The sequence below is a fragment of the Myotis nattereri genome, assembly GCF_964212035.1.
Source record: "Myotis nattereri genome assembly, chromosome: 1".
In the NCBI taxonomy this organism is placed as follows: Eukaryota; Metazoa; Chordata; class Mammalia; order Chiroptera; family Vespertilionidae; genus Myotis; species Myotis nattereri.
The window spans coordinates 21552601-21572045 of NC_138075.1; the positions used below are offsets into that span (position 1 = coordinate 21552601).

General features: G+C 54.1%; 1 protein-coding gene across 1 annotated transcript in view; it reads right to left on the bottom strand.

The window, feature by feature from the left end:
• Nucleotides 1-7518: 7518 nt before the first annotated feature.
• The window catches only part of TMEM63C (transmembrane protein 63C), a 63936-nt gene continuing 52009 nt past the window's right edge, over nt 7519-19445 (bottom strand). Inside the window, exons 17-25 of the mRNA XM_081098165.1 lie at nt 18906-19012; nt 17883-17969; nt 17288-17353; nt 15066-15228; nt 14763-14868; nt 14178-14345; nt 12363-12472; nt 10885-10953; nt 7519-8461 (exon numbers count right to left, since the gene is read on the bottom strand). Coding sequence (XP_080954291.1) covers nt 8261-8461; nt 10885-10953; nt 12363-12472; nt 14178-14345; nt 14763-14868; nt 15066-15228; nt 17288-17353; nt 17883-17969; nt 18906-19012 — 1077 coding nt within the window. The 3' untranslated portion in view covers nt 7519-8260. The remainder of the gene's footprint in view (nt 8462-10884; nt 10954-12362; nt 12473-14177; nt 14346-14762; nt 14869-15065; nt 15229-17287; nt 17354-17882; nt 17970-18905; nt 19013-19445) is intronic.

Genomic DNA, 19445 nt, shown 5'->3' on the forward strand with positions numbered 1-19445 from the left:
CCAGCCTCCCTTGCAATTTGATGGGTCATATGACCAAGTTCTGGCCCATAGAATGTGTGGACATGTATGCTATTCCCAGACCTGGCCCCCTAAAACTCCTGCATGCTCCTCTGCTGTCATTTGTCTGCTGGCTTGATGCAGACCTCACAGCGACCTTGAGGACCATGTGTTGAATATGGCAGAGCCACTAGGTGAAAGGAGCCTGGGTCCCTGAATCACTGCTTGGAGGAGAGAACCCACTATTCACAAGTGCCTGGTGGGGCCAGGTACTTCTCCAGGAGGAAGAGCAGGCACTCGCCCATTTTGAATTTTACAGGAAAGAGACATACACTACTATTGTGTTTGTACCATGACACATTTTGGGGTTGGTCTGTTACAACACATGCCCATGCTAATTCAGATCTGAAGTAGGTCATTGGTCAGGGACCTGGGAGCGCCCACCTGCTGGTGGACAAGGTGAGGCCAGGGAGAGGAATGGGTCAGATGCCAAGACAGCAGCAAAGGGCACCAAAGACTCTGAGGATGTCTTGTAGATCCTACTTGGAGGGGAAGGTACCAATCCCAGGGCAAGGATTTTAAGGACAGTAAATGAGTTAACCTGGAATATATATATACTGGAGTTGAAGAGCAGGTGTGTGTGTGTGTGTGTGTGTGTGTGTTCGGGAGGCTCAGGCAGATAGGGGTAGAGAGTTAGCCAGGGCCTGGGGAGGGAGCAGCATTAAGAGTGGGCATATCATGAGTCAGAGAAAGACAAATACCATATGGTCTCGTTTATATGTGGAATCTAATGAACAAAATAAAATGACAAATAAAATAGAAACAGAGGCATGGATACATGAAACAGGCTGATAGCTGTCAGACAGGAGGCTGGATGAAAGAAGACGAAGTGATTAAGCAAATATGACACAGACACAGACAACAGTATGGTGATAGCCGGGGGATAGGGGAGTGGAGGTGGGCAAAAGTGTGGGGGGGTATGATTGGGACAAAAAAAGACTTTATTTGGGGAGATGACTGCATGATGCAATGTGTGCAGATGATGTTTTGTTGAGTTGTACACTTGAAGCCCATATGGTTTTGTGAACTGTCACCCCAATAAATTCAATAAAAAGGAGTAGGTATCATATCAACAGGTTTGGGGTTAACCCCAGACATGCTCCTGGCCTCCAAGGTGTGGGGTCCTAGAGCTGGGCTGTGAGTGGCTGCAAGGGCTGTACCCGGGCCACTGTCCTCACCCTGAGGCTTCAGTTTTCTCAGCCAGGACCATGTGGCTGGTGCCAGCAGACCCCCAGCTCCCAGCCAGGCTCAGGTGGCCAGGCCTGCCAGGCGGGGTGACTATAGACAGTGGGTCTGGAGCATGTTAGGGATGCTTTTCCCACTGTGGCACCAAAAGCATTTTTTCCTCGAGCCCCACTCTCCAGGGAGAGAGGGCCTCTTCCACCGTGAGATCTGGTAACAGCTTAGACTCAGGCCCACGGTTCCCGAGTGTTTGACACCCACTCAGGCGACCGGGGTGACCTGGCTTCGGCAAGACCAAGCACTCTCCTCTGACCTGTGTCTTGAGCCACCCCAAGCATGACTGCTTTCCTCCTGTCCTAAAGGCTACCCTTCTGCCTGTGCACGTGTGTGTGTGCATGTGCATGTGTGTGTTTGGGGGGGCGGGGGAGTAGTTCCTTCCCTCTCTTAGCCCTGTAATCCCCCACCCCCTCCTTTATTCCTCCTCAGTTTTTTTTAGAAAATATATATTTCATTGATTTTTTACAGAGAGGAAGGGGAGTCAGAAACATCGATGAGAGAGAAACATCAATCAGCTGCCTCCTGCACACCCCCTACTGGGGATGTGCCCACAACCGAGGTACATGCCCTTGACTGGAATCGAACCTTGGACCCTTCAGACCGCAGGCCGACGCTCTACCCACCGAGCCAAAAACGGTTAGGGCCCTCCTCAGTTTATCCATTCACGTGCCCCATCTTATGCAGAGAACTGCCTCACCTACACGCCTCTTCTCTCCCCAGCTCCCACCTTGTTACTTCCTTTGTAGCAAAACTCCTTAAAAGAGTTGTCTTACTTGGCAGTTTTTCATCTCCTCCCTCGTATGAGCACATGGGAACCTATTTCAACCAGGCTTTCATCCCCACCCTAATCTGTTCCTGGCAAGGTCACCAACAACATTGATCCTGGGAAATTCAGGGTCATGTCTCCATCCTTATCTTGCTCTTCTGCTCAGCAGCACTGGGAAGAGTTGATCACTCTTTTCTTTATTTTTAAACGTTTTATTATGGAAAAATGTTCACATACACAAAAATCAGAGCCTCATGAATCTCCACATACCCTTCACCCAGCATCAGTGGTGAGTGCTCAAGAGCTCCCCACCCCTTTTATTTGGATGGAGAGTCTTAAAGCAAATCCCACCTTCCTGGTCTTTCGCCAGTAGCGTCTTCCATATGATCTTCTAGCTGATACCTTGTTCACCTCTTAACCCATTCCATCAACACACCTACCCAGATGAACAGACTCTCCTCAACCTCACCTAATGCCCGGTGCATATTTGAAATCCCCGATGTCTTTCTGCAGCTGGTTTGTTCAACCCAGGTGCAACCAAGGGCCACCGATTGCATCTGGTTGTGTCAAACCTTTCATTCTCTACAGCAGTGGTTCTCAACCTTGGCTGCACATTAGAATCACCTGGGAATCTTTTTAAAATCCTGATTTCTGGGCCTCATCCTCTGGAAATTCTGTTTCTTTGTTATGGGGTGGGGCCACAACATTAGTAACAAAGAAACAGAATTTCCGGAGGATGATCCAGTTTATCCCTACCTGACACCCACAATATATATTCTTTTTTTAATCCTCACCCGAGGATATTTTTCCATTGATTTTTACTTTTTTTAAAAAAATATATTTTATTAATTTTTTACAGAGAGAAAGGGAGAGGGATAGAAAGTTAGAAATATCAATGAGAGAGAAACATTGATCAGCTGCCCTTGCACACCCCCTACTGGGGGTGTGCCCGCAACCAAGGTACATGCCCTTGACCGGATTCGAATCTGGGACCCTTCAGTCTGCAGGCCGATGCTCTATCCACTGAACCAAACCAGTTAGGGCTCCATTGATTTTTAGAGAGAGTGGAAGAGAGAAGGAAAGACAGAGAGAAACATCGAGGTGAGAGAAACACATAGATTGGTTACCTCCTGCTGGCACCCCGATCAGGGCCCTGGCCAGGGAGGAGCCTGTAACCGATGTAACATGCCCTTAACCAGAATCGAACCTGGGACCCTTTGGTCCACAGGCCAACTCTCTATCCACTTAGCCAAACTGGCTAGGGCCGCACTATATACATTTATCGTGCTGATGTTGGTTGCATTTGAAAAGGGTAGGCTGACAGTTCAGTTCGGCCACTTTGAGCTCTGCGCTTGGAGGGGAGGGAAGACGTAGCCAGAAGTGACCCTGAGGCCTGGTGTGTGTGTGTGGCCCACACAGGAGTACTTACTGCCAAGTAAGATTACAGAGGAGTTGTGCTGGGTACTAATCCTTCATAAGCCAGAGAGCAAACGTTTGTTTGGGCCTAACCTTTGATTACCTACTAGGTACTCCCTGGAGGCAGAGTGCAGGAGGGTTCCCGGCCTGAGGGCTGTAATTATTTCCAGGCTGCAGGGCCACACCCTCCCCAGGTGAGACACAGTGTGCGGTGCTGAGACCAGCTTCCCCCATTCCAGGGACTCAATTCTCCTGGCTCAGGAGTCACCTGGGGGGCTTGTGTAAACTAGGCGTGCCCAGGCCCCACCTCAGAAAGTTTAGTTTGTCCTGGACCTGGGGTTGTTGAAATCTCCAGGAGGCTCATTTGCAGCCAGGATGGAGAGCCCAGCTTTGGCGGCTTGAGAGGAGCCGGGCTGGTTGTCAAGGCTGGGGGATAGTCAAGTGTCCAGGAAACATCCTCTGCCGAGAAAACCTGCGGACCACCGTCCCACAAACAGGCTCCCCCATGCCTGCCACGGAGCGGACTGAGACACCTGGAGACGGGCCCACACGGAGGCCACTGGACGGACCTGAGTCTCCCCGCACCCCCCCCCCCCCCAACAGCTTTGGGAGAGTGCTGGCCCTGGAGGGCCTCCCGGAGCCCAGGCTCTCCTGCCTCCTTCCCAGCCCCAGGGAGCTCCAGGGCCCTCTTAGGCAGAAGCCACCAACCCAGTGTCCTGGGCCTCCCTCTTGACCTGTCCCCAAGTTCCACCCCCTGCCCAGCCCCACCTTCCAGGCCTCCAGTCTCCACGGCTGCTGAGGACAGAGGAGACTGACCGACCCCGCTCTCCCTTCAGGACTTCGCGCGTGAGGGAGCACAGCCTCCCTCTCCAGCTTCTCTGTCTCTACGCCTGTCTCTGCCTGAGCAGAGTCCCCTGAGAGGTCTGCCGGACCAAGGAACGGCCCGGGGCGCCAGGGGGGACCCTGAGCCTGCCGGTCCCTGGAAGGAGACCCTGAGAGGCAGCTGTTGGGGTGGGAGTTCACGGGTCCCAGGAGAAGGCCCTTGTTCCCACAGCAGCCGTCAGCCCCACCCCGTTCCCAGGCAGCCAGGTGGCCGTCATACTTCTCCGTCCCCTGAGGCAGCCCTCGTGCATGTCATCTGATCGATGTGGAAAAGATGACTCTGAGGGGAGAAGGGCCAAGGGCATGGGCCCTGCCGCGAGGGGCTGTGAGCCCAGGCCCGCTGGCGGACTGACAGGTGCAGGAGAGGGCCCAGGGAGGCCGGCGACAGCCCTGTGCCCGCCCGGGAGGCTGCCTCGGTCCCTGGCTGGACCTGCTGTGTTCAGTCATGAGGCCGAGCAGCCAGCCTCCTCCTCCTGCCCCTCCTTCCTGGATGAGATGACCATCCCAGGGTCATCAAGCGGCGAGAGGAAGGCCAGAACCCTGGTGTCCTTGGCCAGGACGCACGGTACAGGGCAGGACACTTCTCTCCTCTTTTCCTTGGTACAACAGCAGACAGAGCTAGCACTGGCTAGAGCAGGGGTGGGCAAACTTTTTGACTCGAGGGCCACAATGGGTTCTTAAACTGGACCGGAGGGCCGGAACAAAAGCATGGATGGAGTGTTTGTGTGAACTAATATAAATTCAAAGTAAACATCATTACATAAAAGGGTACGGTCTTTTTTTTTTTTTAGTTTTATTCATTTCAAACGGGCCGGATCCGGCCTGCGGGCAGTAGTTTGCCCACAGCTGGTCTAGAGGGTATTTCTTAGCCTGTTCAGGCCTGACCTGCCAGCCAACACACCTCCTAACACCCAACCTCTCCACCCCGCCCCGGGTGCAGACCCGAGCCCTCCTGCCTCGCTTTCTGGGGGCTTCCATCTGAAATCCTCATCTTGTCACATCCGGTTTCTAGTCTGGCCAACAGCCTCTCAGGGCCCAGCATGCACCCCGGGGCTCCTGCTGCCCAGGGAGGCTGCCGAGGGCTTGCTGGGTAGTCACAGAGCAGAGTTCTTTATTGCTCAGAGAGCTCTCAGGGGACCCCAGCAGAAAGAATGGGCAGATTCACGTCCCCTCTCTCCAGCAGACCAGGCGCACTTGTCAGGCCTTGCCTGGGAGGACAGGGGCCACCAAAGGCCTCGGGGGGAAGGGGTCCCCAGGGGCCAGAGCCATGAAGGTGTGGTGCTCCATCCCCGTGAGCTCATCCCTTCCAGGTGGAGGGAAGCCTCTGGCGGGGTGGGGCAGAGGCAGAGGCACAGGCAGCAGAGGTTGGGAGCACTATTTATTCAAGGCACGGTCACAGCATTGATAACAAGAAGGTTCGGCATTCTGGCACATTCCTTCAGTGGTGGTGGCCAAGGGAAGTCATAGCCCTCACGTGGGTCCCCAGAGGTGGCAATGCTGCTGATAGGCACTTGGCTTCCAGGAGCGTCTGAGGAAGGGGCCGGCAGGCGTGGAGCTGCTCTAGGCTGAGTGGGGCACTTCTTGAAGGCTCTATCCCGGGTCCCCCACCCCAGAGCCAGCTCCCTCCAGAATGGGTCAGGTCTGAGAGGGGTGCTTCGGTGGACAGATAGGGGTGGGACAGCTGGGAAGTGGGCCAGTGGGGTAGGTGGAGGCCAATGCGTGAGGCAGGAGTGGGCTGAGAGCAAGCTGGTGGGGGGAGGTGCCTGGATGTGGGGGGTCAGGAGCCAAAGCACACCCACACCCCACACAGTGATGGAGGGAGGTTGAGCAGCTGTGGTGGGGCCTTGCCAGTTGCCCTGGGTCTCTAGGAAGGCTAGCGAAGTGAGGATTCTGGAACTTTCCTAACATTTGCATGGCCTTCTCTCAGAACCAGTCTGCACTTGACCCCAATTCAGAGGGGGAAGCCCCCCCCCCTCTGGACATACTGTCCTGTCATCTGCTGTGACCCTTTGCATATGCAGCTTCCACAGGCTGCCAGGTGGGCAGGGGAGGAGAGAAGAGAGGTAGGTGCTCAGTGAAGGCGAGCCCACAGGCCAGCTTCTGGCAGGATCCCCCCTTCCCCCCAAAAAAACAACACAAAAAACCACTCTGGGGGTCAGGCAGTGCCTGGAGCTCTCTGCTGGGGCCCTGACCACCCTGCTCTGGAAAGGACCTATGGTCTGGTGGCTGGTGGAATGCTCGGGGGAGGGGCCTTGGGTTTTGAGGGACTGACTGGGTATAATTCCCTCCTTTTCTGAGCTGGAGTAGGAGGGGGAAGCCTGCCTCCTCCCTGGCAGACTCAAGCTCTCTGGAAAGATTTCTCAAGCCAAAGTCTGGGCCAAGGAGAATCTCTGGGTGAAGCTTGAAACTTCTGGAGCTGGGATGTGGGCAAGGATGAAGCAAGGACATAGTTCAGGGTCACCCATGAGCCTGGGACGCAGTGAGGGCCCGGGCTCTGGAGGAGGGAGCTCTAGAGCATGCAGACCCCATTCGACTTGGCTCGCTGCGGTCCACGGAGGCCCCTGCTGGCCCTTCTCTGTGTGTGCACCTGCTGGGCCGCCTGGTAGTCCTGGTGGAGACCTGTCCCCGGGGGCAGAGGCCGCACCCCTGTCTGGGGCTAAGGTCCTGGGTGTCCCCAGCATGGGTTCTGCTCAGCATTTGGCTCCAGGCCTCAGGAGGTGGCAGCTCTGGGAGGCAGCTTTCCTCTGCCAGAAGGAGCTTCTCTGTGGAGGTCCCAGCCCCACCCCAACCCACTCTTTGCTGGGACTCAGCAGTGTCACAGCCAGGACCACCCTGGAGACCACTTGAGTCTTCCGTCCAAGAACAGAGGCAAGGTCTTACCTGGAGGGCGGGGAGTGGCCAGAGCTTCAGGGTGAAGCAAGGGCTCCTTACCCCAAGCTGCTGCCCACCTCGGCCACACGGGGCCCAGGCACTGAGGCGGGCATGAGGCAGGAGCAGTTCTCAGGGGCCACCTCCTTGGCCTGTGGGGTCCTCTGATTAGGCCCTGGGGCTTGGGGAGCTGTACCTGGTTTCCCATCCCCCGACGTGTTGGGAGAAGACCCCCACTCTGTGAATTCTGCCTCTGCCCCTCCCCCCTTAGAGAACAGCCGAGGTTTGCCTTTATCAAAATGCACACAGGTCCTGTTTAATGAGTCCTGAGTGATCGTGTCCCAGCGACTCTTACAGGAATAGAAAGGGGAGGGTCTCTGCCCTGCTGCCCCGGGGACTTCTGTCGGGGGCAGAGGAACAGGAGGGCCTCATCACCTTCTCTCTAGTCTTGGGTCTCAGCTGCCCCTTGCCCGGTGGAGGCAGAAATGTCCTCTTTACAGAACCCCCTGCAGGGGAGGAAGCGGGGTGAGGTGGTCTCTGTCTTGTCCATGAGGCCCAGCACACATACCTTTGCCTCCTCAGAGGGAGGTGCCGGGAGTGGGGCAGGGTGGGTGGGAGCAGCAGCAGAAGCTCCTTGGCAGGGCAGCGAAGACCCCAGGGAGTCGTCAGTGGGCTTCTTTCCGCCTCTTCCCTTATGCACACGTTTCTCCATCTTGACCCCAGGAAGGTCCCGAGCCTTCCGGCTCTGTGTCCAGGGCTTCAGCCACCTCTCCCAAGGCATGGCCCTTGCCTGTGTCCTCTACCTCATCCTGGGGTCCCTGTGCACTGCCCAGCACCTCCCATTCTAGCTGGTCAGCAGGCCGGGGCCCTCCACGTGGCCAATGGCCAGATGGGCAGACGTCTTCCTCAGGCCTTTCCGAAGTCTGCAGGAAGTCGTGGGGAGGTCCGGGCTGCCCTCTGCCTCCCCCTGCCTGGCCCTCCCCTGGCTGCCACTCCCGGCTGGAGCTGCCAGGGCGAGGCCTCGGGTCCTGGTCAGTGGTACTGGCTCGGGCCCTCCAATTCCAGGCCTTCCTGGAACTGGGCCGAGTCCAGCTCCCTCGCAAAGCCCCTCACACCACTCTCCTCTTCTCCCTCTTCTGGCGCTCTGTTCATGGTGCCGTAGGTGTGCTGGGCGGGCGAAGAGGCTGGGGTCAGGTTCATCTCTGGCTCTTGCAGCACGGTGGCCACATACAGCTGCTCAGGACAGAGAGGGGGAGATCGAAGTGAGGTCACATTTGGGGCAAGATCCCGGACACACCCTTTACCTTACGCCCTACCCTCAAAGCCTCTGGCCCCTCGAGCCACGGTCCTTCTTCACCAGCTACCCAAGTCCTGGCCATCCCCCTGCCCGGTTGCTCTTGGTCATTGAATGGGCATCTACGAGCTCCCAGGCCTAGTCAGTGCACTGTTCCTCCAGCGCCTGTGCCATTCATTCTGGGTGCCGGGCCAGGCTGGACCCGGAGGGAGATGCCAGTAGGCTGGCCTGTGCTGCGGTCTGGGGAGACCCTCCCCCCGTCCCTGAGCTAGTGACTTTCTAATACAATTTCAAAGGCGCATCCACAACTCCCTCAGGCTGGGTCATTGGCTGGGAATCAGGATTTGAAACCGAGACTGTTAACTGAGGTCTTGGTCATATGACCTGTCAAACCCAGGAAGACACACAGGAAGTACTAGGGATAGCACTTGGAACGGCTTTCAAACCAACTCCTTATTTTAAAAGTAGGTAATTATGGGATAGAATTAAGCCTTTCCTGTAGGAATTCATTTCAGTGAAACCAAGCAGCCCTCGCTGATGCGGGAACAATTTCCCTACAGAAGAGTCTAGACATCTGCTTAACGCCAAAGCAAACCCCACAGATGACCTGTTGGCGGTAAGTGGGGAAATTGTAACCGAACAATAGAAGAAGCCGGCTGTCACCTCTGATCAGGGAGTCACCTCAGCACCATGAATGGGAATAAGAGGGACATGACACATCTGGTGTGAGGCACAGCATGCCTGGAATGTGGTCTGGCACCCAGTGTCAAACTGGTATCTATCAAGCCTTTGGAACTAACTTCTAGTTTTTAGGAAGTACAGGAGACAGTGGAATTTGCTGTAAGAAACAGAAAAACCCAGAAGGTAGGACATTCTGCAGAACTACTGGCTTGGTTTTTCCAACGAGCATTAAAAAGGGAAGGTGCTAGAATTAAAGGGACATGCATAAGGGCCGGATTTATGGGGCACAGAGAATGGATTCTTTTGGACAAGCTGTGAAAGATATTTCTGGACCATGGAGGACAATTTGAATATGGACTGAGTGTTTGAAGAGGTAAAAATTTATATGGAAAGATGGAGATCGTTAACGAAAACATGAGTTATATATCGGTATACAGTATTATTTCACTTTAGCAAAAATTTTATATATGGAAGATTATAACTTAGGTATCAGTGCTCATCTCTGGGTGGTGACAATATGGGCTTTTTGTTTTCTTATTTTTGCTTAGCTGTTTTCCCCCTTAATATCTGCATATACCACTGTTGCAATGACGAAAGATTAGAAAAATCAATTCCAGTAATTTTTATTTTTAAGCTCCTGCTTTAGAGTCAGCCCTGGCTCAGTCTTTGCTATGCCTTTCCCTGCCTTGCAGCACCCTGGGGTCTAAAGTAATTGGCCTTTTTGAGCCTCAGTTTTGAGGATAAAAACCCTTCCTGTGTGGGTTTATCATAAAGATCGAGAGCGAGAATGGCAGAGTTTCCTGCACGTCCACCTGCTCTGCCAGGACTAAAGAGCCTGCTCTCCACCGGGCCCTGCCGCCCACTCTGAGTTTCCAGCAGGCTGTCTTCAGTTCCCCACATGTTCCCGATCGTCTCTTCCAGGCCTTTGCATAGGCTGATCCTCTTCCTCGAATGCTCTTCCCCCACACCCTATTCCACCTGGCAACCCTGACTCCCATCCCGGGAGTGAGATTAGATGTCCCCTCCTCCTCCGGGAAGCCTTCCCTGAGTGCCCTCTTCAGTGTTCCTCCAAGGTGCCCGGGCCTTGGCCTCGGTGGCCCTGCATCCATACTTGTGGCTGGGAGGTGGGTGAGTGCTCATGTCCCTCTAGGCTGAGCCGCCGTGCGGGAGCCAATGCCCAGCCTGCTGGACCCCTGCACTCTGAGTCCGGCTCGTCTCTTCACATGCCTCTGGGCCCGCTCATCTGGCGCTGCCCCGACCTTACCATTCCATCCAGACCTGCAATAGCTCCCTGTAGCTCTGTCTGCGCACCTGTGCCCTTGGAGGCAGCCTTCGCTCCTGAGGCCGAGCCCCAGCACGTCCCTGCGTCTACACGACTGAGCTCTCTGCGGATGTGTCCGAGTTCACCCTGACCTCTCTCTTCCTCTTTGACTTCCTTCTAGGGATTGCTGATTTAAACGTGGCTCTTCCATCTTTCCTGCTCTTCAGCCAGGGCCACGGCAGCATTTGGACCTGGGCCAAGTCCTGCTGCATCAGAGGAGGGAGCCCAGGGAGGGGGCCCGTCTCCTCCCCAATACCCAGGGCAGGCACTAAATGCTGGTGCCCCCACAGTGCCACTGGAGTAGCCCCCCTCTAGGCATCCCCTTCTGACCTGTCCCCCGGGGAGAAGGCATTGACTCACAAGGGAGGTGGGTGTGGAGGAGGTGCTGCTTGGCTCCATGTCAAACACGGTCTCCATCTCCTCCTCCGGCTGCAGCAGTGGGGAGAAACGTGGAGGGTCACAGAATGGGGGTATCTGCCCTTTGCCCTCTCCCTCCCCACGTCCAGAGGAGCCTGACCCTGGACCTGGGCCCATTGCTCCCTTTGAACTCAACTGATCTGCTTTCCCAGACCTGCAGCTCAGCTGAAGCCAGGGGAACAGAGAGGCGACTGGGATGCTAGGGCGACCCTCCAGGATGCGCCATTCCCAAGGGCCACACTGGGGGAAGAACGTAGGTTTGGGATCGGGGTTCAAAGATGATTCTGCTTTGAGTCTAGGAAATGCCTTTATTTCAAATCTCTCTTCTCCCCCCGAGAATTTCCCCCTGTAGCTGGAACGCATCCTAAACCGCTATGGTCTAGGTCCCCTGCCGCCTTCCTTCTCCAGAGGGGACACTCAGACAACACGATCACGTGGCATCGTTGTATTGGGAAGACAGAGCCAGAGGTGTCATTCGCTAGCCTGGCACTCGGGCCAGGGGATGGAGGAGGGGGCCAGGAAGGGAGGGCAGTGAGGGCTTGTGCCCAGGGTCCCAGATACGGCAGATCCACTAGAAGCAAGAGGCTCCTCTTCCCAGAGGCTCCCTCCTCGGACTCCACTGGTGCCAGCACTTCAGATCAACTTACTTCTTTTCGTTACATAAGTGCATTTTAAAAGGAAACACTTCACTAGTATAAACAGAAAACTTGTGTCAGTTGCTATAAGCAGAAGAAGAAATAAATAGGAACCCACAGAAAAATAAACGTGTAACCACGAAAAAGCATGTCAGGGCCCACTGGAAGTCCTTCCAGCGCGTACACAGATGCCTCCCTTTGGGAAATGCTGGTGAGAGCGCACAGCGTTGCTGGCAGGGCCCTCGGTGGGCAGGGGTTGGCTCCCTGCTCTACTGACTAGGCTGGGCCCCACTGGCAGAGCGCGGAAGGAGTCACGGGGCCCAGAGAGCCAGGCGCCCCTCCAGACACCCTCAAGGCCAATATGGCGGAACTCCTAAAAGTGACGACTACCCCGTGCCCAGGCCACTGTCCTTCACTACCCCTGCCCTTCTGCTTTACTCCATCCTCTTTTAGCTCGCCAGCCCCTGGGGTGGTGCTCCCGGCTCAGTGCTGAGCAGCTCGCACTGTAGCAGGGATGGGCCAGAGGCCTGCTGTTGGGAGGAGGTGTCAGAGGGGAGAAGGGGAGAGGACAGCTGTCTTCTAAACATCCCACCCTGTGAGGGGAGCAGTGCCAGGGACACACACACACACACACACACTGAGTTTGTGCACCCCATAATCAGAGAGAAAGGCAAGAGCCTTTCATCTATGTGGTGCTGTGGGTGCCCAGGTCGGGAGGGTGTCCTAGGGCTCTGTCCCCCAGGGGCTGGGGAGAACCAGTGAAGGAAAGGCAGGCGGGCAACTCACCTCATAGTCTTCTGCCCTCGGAAGCCTCCCTATTAGAGTGCCCAGGAAGGCGATCACCACGGAAACGATAAGGGAGGTAAGGGAGAAGATGGTGATGCTGTGGAATGAACCTGCCAAGGAGAAGAGAAGGGGTTGGTCCTTGAGGAACGGAGCTGTGCCCATTAAACATGCCCCTCTCCACCCGTCAGTCACCTCCTCTCTCACAGTCCCTGGGAAGTACCTTGGAGTTACTCGCTTGCGCCACTGCCCCCACTTATGGTCTGTGACCCACACCTTTCCTGTGAGCCCTTTCCAAGTGTGCACGCACAGTGATCTGTGCTAAGGGCTCTGAAAAGCAACCCAGAACTCAAAAGTCACTTCTGTTGCCCTGGCTGGTGGGGCTCAGTTGGTTGGGGCATCGTCTCATGCACCAAAAGGCTGCAGGTTTGAGCCCCAGTAGGAGCACCTGCGGGAGGCACCCGATCCATGTTTCTCACATCGATGTTTCTTTCTCTCTCTCCTTCTCCCTCCCTCTCTCTATTTAAAATCAATTTTAAAAAGGGAACTATTTATAAAAACAAAAAAACAAAAGTAAAATAAGTAAAAGTCATCTATGTTTCGCTTGGGGCTATTTGGTAACTTTTTTAGGGTAGCAGTGAGTAACTAGGTAAATATTAAAGATCAGTCTTTACGTCACTGCTGCATAGGGCTAATACCTATGTGTTTATAATAGCAAAAAATGGTAAACAGCATGGCTCTCCAACAACGGAGAACTGACTAAAAACTGCTGGTTTAATGCAGCCAGCAAGAGGCATGAGCTCAAACAGTATTTTAATAACACAGGAGGTTGCTCAGAACATAATGTTCAGTGAAGAAACTGGGGATACAGGACTGAATGTTATAAAGAGAATTTCAAAATTTCAAAAAGCAGCAATAAATCTATAAACTCCCTCCCACTTTGGCCCTTCCCGCCCACCCGCCCCCCCCAAAAATAAACCAAACACGTGTGCACAGAATGAGGCCTGGGAGCAGCTGCCCTCAGGCTCCAGAGGATTCAAATGATGACCTTTCTGATTTTGATCATAAACATGCAGTCCTTCCTACTTAGAAAAGGGCATTATAAAAGCGAAATCTGCGAGGTGGCAGGGGAAGGCGAGGGGGATATGAAACTGGGGGTGCCTGAGAGCTGCGTGTTTACGGATGCCATGGAGGCGGGGGAGGAAGGACCCATGTTTGTGATTCTCCCTTCTCCGTGCCTCTGAGACGGTGAAGGGCAAGTGTCCCCGAGGGAAGGCCCGTGTCTGGGGAGGCAGAACACAGTATGGGGCCCGAGGAGGAAGGAGGAGAGGAGGTCAGCGTGACCCTTCTTGCCGCAGAGCGGATTTCCAGTCTCTGGCCCGTGGGAACAGGGACAGCAGCTGCGTGGAGCCAAGAGGAGGCAAAAGCTGGCTGCCGGGGGGCAGACTCGGAATCCTCCTCCGGGTTTTGGGCAACTCATAAGACCAGCCATCCTATAGGCTCCCAGAGGGAATGTCATGGGAACTGAGCCTGAGGGCTAATATCTTATTTTCTGCCAGCCCTGAGTGAGAAGGAAGGAATACATGTTTCTTCCCTGAGGGTGGTAAACCAAAATGCAAAGGGTTTGGATGGCGGAGGTCCAAGCCCTCGCCTTATCTTAAAGGCTCTACTAGAAGCCCCGAGGCCTCGAGAAGCCACTGGGCTTGGCTGTGCTCAATGAGCAGTGCCTGCTCCCCTCGCCTTTCCTGTTCTAGCAGAGCTGTGGGGAGGGGAGCGGGGCAGGCAGAGGGGGAGTAGCTGGGCAGGCCTGGTACCAACCTAATCGTAGGATGGAGAAGAAGAGCATCCAGAACAGACCCAGCAGCGGCGCGAAGATGGCCTGGTTGACGCCGGCCATGTGGATCTGCTCGTTGAGCTTGGTGGGCACGTAGGAGTAGTACATGTTATAGCGGTCCGTGATGTGCTTCATGCACAGGTACAGCAGTCCTGGGGCCGGAAGACAGAGCCACACTCAGTGGCTGTGGCCCCCGCCCCCCCCCCAACGGGGCTCATGCTATCCAAAGGCCCCCACTCAACTGAGAAGTCAGAGCAGCAAGGGCCAAGGACAGGCTGTGGCAGCCCCGTGGTGCCAACCTCTGGAACCAGCATCTTCCCGTGAGCCCCAGAACCTATTCTGCCAACTCGGTGAAGAGTCATTCACTCACGTATTCACTTAACAAACGTCCTATGTCAATAGCCGTGCCACCTCCACCTCCTGACCCGGCCCTGGCCCTGATACCCCTGCCCAGCTGACAGGCCATCCCATCCCGGTTTCCTCCTGTTCCCAAGCGTGGCCTGATGTTGTGGGGCTCGACTCCTCCTCTTTCCAGACACTGAGGGTGTGCAGCCCTGGGTGTGACTCACCGAAAGGGACAATGATGGGGCAGGTGATGCTGTACGCCACCACCACACTGAAGACGTTTAACATCCACGCGTACTCACGCCCATACTGGAACTCCATGGCCTGGTCCTGGGCAGGAAACAGGGGTCACCGGAGGTGGCCCGGCTGCTCCTGGGGCTCCTTATCAGTCTGGGAGCCTGCCTTCCAAGCCCCAGAAGCACCCCTCCACCACGCCCCCCACACTTGGGGCTTCCAGGGGGCCCCCTTCCTGACACCCTCCCAAGGGCCACTCTGAGGGCTGTGCTTAGGGGAGAGCTGGCCCTCACCTTCCTGATGTGGACTCTCGCTGGCTCCGACTGGGAGAAGAAGAGGCGGGTGGTGTACAGGAAGAGGGACCCCGGGCGCAACAGCTCCATGCCCGTGCCAAGCAGAGCTGATGTAATCACGTAGTTGATGAAGAAGGCGCCGTTGTCCGGCAGGAACACACACCTGGGCATGGCGAGGGTGGGAGACAGCAGCAGAGCCAGGGGAGAGAGAAAGGCAGAGGTGTGAGAGGGAGGAGGAGAGGGAGCGAAGAAAGGAACCAAAGGGGTGGGGATTACATATTTGAAAACCGGGACTCTCAACGTTTGTAACCCTAAACATAAAAAAAACAAAATCGAAATTGGCTGGACGTCCAACATGACCTGCCTGTTGCCTTGACAAGCTGGGGAGAACTAGTTTCCTACACGTGTTCCCAGCCCTGTTTACGTTAGCAAGGGCCCTTTGGAGCAGGGATGGGGATGGTGTCCATAAAATGTGGATATGTTGGGAGATACATGTGCTGGCTTTATCTAAAGCAGGCTGTTTGTCCTGGACCCACACACCCTGGAGAGTCCACAAGTAGAATTTGAGGGGGAGGTGGGAGTTTCTGTGGCTTTAAGTGGGGAAAAAATAGCCCTAGCCGGTTTGGCTTGGTGGATAGAGTGTCAGCCTGTGGACTGAAGGGTCACAGGTTCAATTCCGATCAAGGGCACATACCTAGGTTGCTGGCTCGATCCCCAGTAGGGGGCGTGCAGGAGGCAACCAATTAATGATTCTCTCTCGTCATTGATGTTTCTATCTCTCTCTCCCTCTCCTTCTCCCTTCCTCTCTGAAATCAATAAAAATACATTAAATGGAGAAAAATTACACCTTTATTTCCACTAACTTCTAACTGCAATTCAGCATTTCCTCCCATTAAGAATGTGAGCAAAGAACCACCACCATGTCAGCCATGGCTGTGGGTCTGTCAGCCACTGAAATCACCTTGGTTTATATGACGCTGCAGTCATTGCTGACATCTTACAGTATCATCTGTGCTGGTCCCCACTTCAAAATGATGCGCGTTATCCGGCATGTCACCAGACCCTTCCCGATTGAAAATTTCCTCTCTGCCGACGTGTATTTGAGATAACTAGCCAACTTCTACTAGGAGTCACTCAGTCACCTAATGGCCAAGCTGCCTGGTCTCACACTGGTGTCCCCATCTACACAGTTCTGCCACCTTCCTTGAAGAGAGAAGTCAGTGAGCCCTGGACATATTTCAGAACTCCTTCTAAAGCTGTCCTTCCATGGCATCGGAGTTGTCATGAACTCCCAGTGCTTTTCTTTCTCATATATAAACCGTGTTCACGATGTAAAATAGCCAAAGATGAACTCATTCATCTTGGGAAAACACTTACAACTTATTGCAATTAGGGTTTGCAGAAAGTACAGAAACCTTGGAGAATTCTGGTGCTTGCTCTACAGAGCAAGCTATGGTAGCATGGGTGTCATTAGCAACATTACGTCTTTGAAAATTGGGCTTTTCAACATTGGCAATCTTAAAAATAAAACATAAAATTGAAATTGGCTGGAGGTCCAACACGACCTGCCTGTTGCCTTGTCAGAGATCTCCCCCAACCCCATTTAATATTCTTCTCCCAGCTGAGTCACATCAGCATTCACACTGATGCCTCTAAGACAATAAAGCGTATCGTTAGCGTGCCTACATTTCAAACGCATTGTCCTGCCATTAAATGTGTTACAAAGATCGTGTTACAAGTTTGATTTTTAAATTACTTGATAACTAGACTTCAGTGCAGTTGCTATTCTTTGTAACCCAGGTATGTTGTGTATTTAAAGACATCTACTTGGAGTATATGTAAAACTGGCCAAACCTGAATAAGCTCTGTGAGTTGTTTCAATGTCAATTTCCTGGGTATGATATTGTGCTAGAGTCATGCAAGATATTACCATTGCGAGACCCTGGATGAAGGGAACACAGGGCACTTTGCGGGGGAGGGACAATTTCCTATGAATCTACAATTATTTCAAAAAATTCAGAGAAGGGGCCCTGGCTTTACCAGATTGCCCCGGGAGCCCACAGCACAGGAACGGTTAAGAGGCTGCCTCATGAGGTGCCTGCGTGCATTCGTCTCTCCCCGTGTGAACAAGTAAAGGGTGCACACACCCACATCCTGGTGCGAACCCAGAGAGCCCCAGGGCACACTGGGAGTGCACCTGCAACGTGCACTCGAGTACTCACTGGAACCTGATGGAGGCCTCCTCCAGGTAATAGATGTCAAAGAGCCAGCGTAAAAAGACATCCAAGCTAGAAGCAAGAACAAGGCAGGCCCTTTAGTTAATGCATTTATGAACTAAGGTCTTAGGTTCAATTCCTCTTGGACTGACTTCCCTTTCCCAAGTCCCAAAGAGTCTTGAACCCTAATGTTCTAGCTGCCTCTCTTCCTTCCTGATGTTGGGCCATCCTGCCCCTAGCCCTTGGCCTTTCAGCTCAAGGCCACCTCCTTTAGCAAAATTTCTCCCACAACCATTTCCCCCATAGGGCTCTCTCCTTCTGAATTTCTACTGCGTGGTTCCCAGTTTGGCTTTCAGTTAGCTGGTAGGCATGACTTGTCACCCCAGCTCGATGGTAAGCTCTGTGAGGGCAGCGTTCATGGCTGACACCTTAGAGTTAGCATGATACCTGGGACATGCTAGGCTCATGACAGGCCCCCTGGACTGCCAATCGAGGAATGGATTTGCAGCAACTACAGATAGACCTACAGTATCCGAAAGAGGAGGTCCCAACGCTAGGCTGAGCCTGACTGAGAAAGGAGAAATAATTAGAGGTGAGATACCTGGTCAGTCCCATAGAGGGCAGAATGATCACCATGAACACGAGAAAGATGTAGCACTTATGCACGATGACCAGGTTCTGATTTGATCTGGAAGGGAACAGAGATTCATCAGTGAGTGAGATGTGATAAGAACCAAACGCTTAAAACTACAGAATGAAGAGACAGAGAGACAGACCGCTACCTGGCCTAGAAAATGGATTTACTAGCGCGTACCAGTGCCTTCTCCATGGAGGACTGTGAGGCGTGCTGTGCCTGGCAGCAGCAGGAAAGCATCGCATGATCAACTAGTGCTACCTACCCTGGGCACAGGAAGGGGAGGCATCTGTGCCACATAGTTAAAGGGACATTACCAATGATATTCAAAATACCTTTGGCGTTTTAATGATCAACACAAGCCCTGCTCTTGGCCACAGGAGACACCAGGAAGGATTTGTTAGGACAAACCTCCTGGCTTGCTGCCGGGAGGATGGTAGGAACGTTGGTGCAGGAAATAACTTTTGAGACCCATGTAGCCCTCAGACCAGAGCAGGTCCACCTGCCCAGGATATAATAAATACTTTCCATCCAATTAGCCACCATAGAACTACTAGGGCTCACCCATGGGAAATGGTTCCTGATTGCTTAAAATGTGGGCCCTGTATGGGCTAGATGGGTCCACAGTCAGTTTGAATTCACGGGCTCCTCTGCGCTGGCCATAGCAGCCTTCTGGACATTCTCCAAACCAGTCCTGCTCTCTCCTCTCTGCCCACAGCTCCACCCCCTCAGTGCACAGCTGGACGCTCTCGCCCAAGGACACCTGGTTTTGGCCCCACATCTCTTATACAGTGGCCCTGTCTCAGCATTCCTGAGGCCAGAGACCCAGAGACGATGCAGCCCTCCCCTTACCCTTTTGGGATGGCTTTGGGTATCCAATTCCTTTCCTTAGGCCAGATGGGAGGACAGAGCACCAGGCTAGTGGGTGGTGGGGGGAGGACAGGGGAAGGGCTGGGAAGAACAGGTCTTGGAGAGGAGGCCCCAGCTCACCTGGTCCAGTGGGCCTCCAGGAAGACAGAGAAGAAGACGATCAGAGGCAATATCACTGTAAAGGCCCAGAGCATCAGGGAGGGGAAGAACTGGGTTATGATCGGGTTCTGCAGGGGCGGGGCAGGAGAGGGAGAGAGACATCAGTGCAAGAAGGCCCCTTCTCCTTCCAGGCTTCCTCTGCCTTCTTCCGCACACCTGGCCTCTTCTCCAGCTTGGTCCCAGCGCAGGCCTGGTTTCCCTGAGGTGCACAGTGGGCCTGATCCTTCTCACTTGCCTTCCTGGCCAGGGGTCGGCTTGGCTGGTGGCACACAGAGGCTCCCATCCTAAGGTCAAGTGGCATCCAAGGGGCATAGACCTTCTATGCTAAGGTCGCTGGAGGGACAGCCTGGACCAGAACCAGCTGCTGTCACTCATGTCTCATACCTCAGGGAAATGACACTGTGTTTAATGTGATGCTGTGTGAGAAGTGGCAAAAAGGGGGAGGATGTGAATAAAGAATCCCCAGGGAGGCCAGCCTGCATGGCTCAGTGATGAACCAGG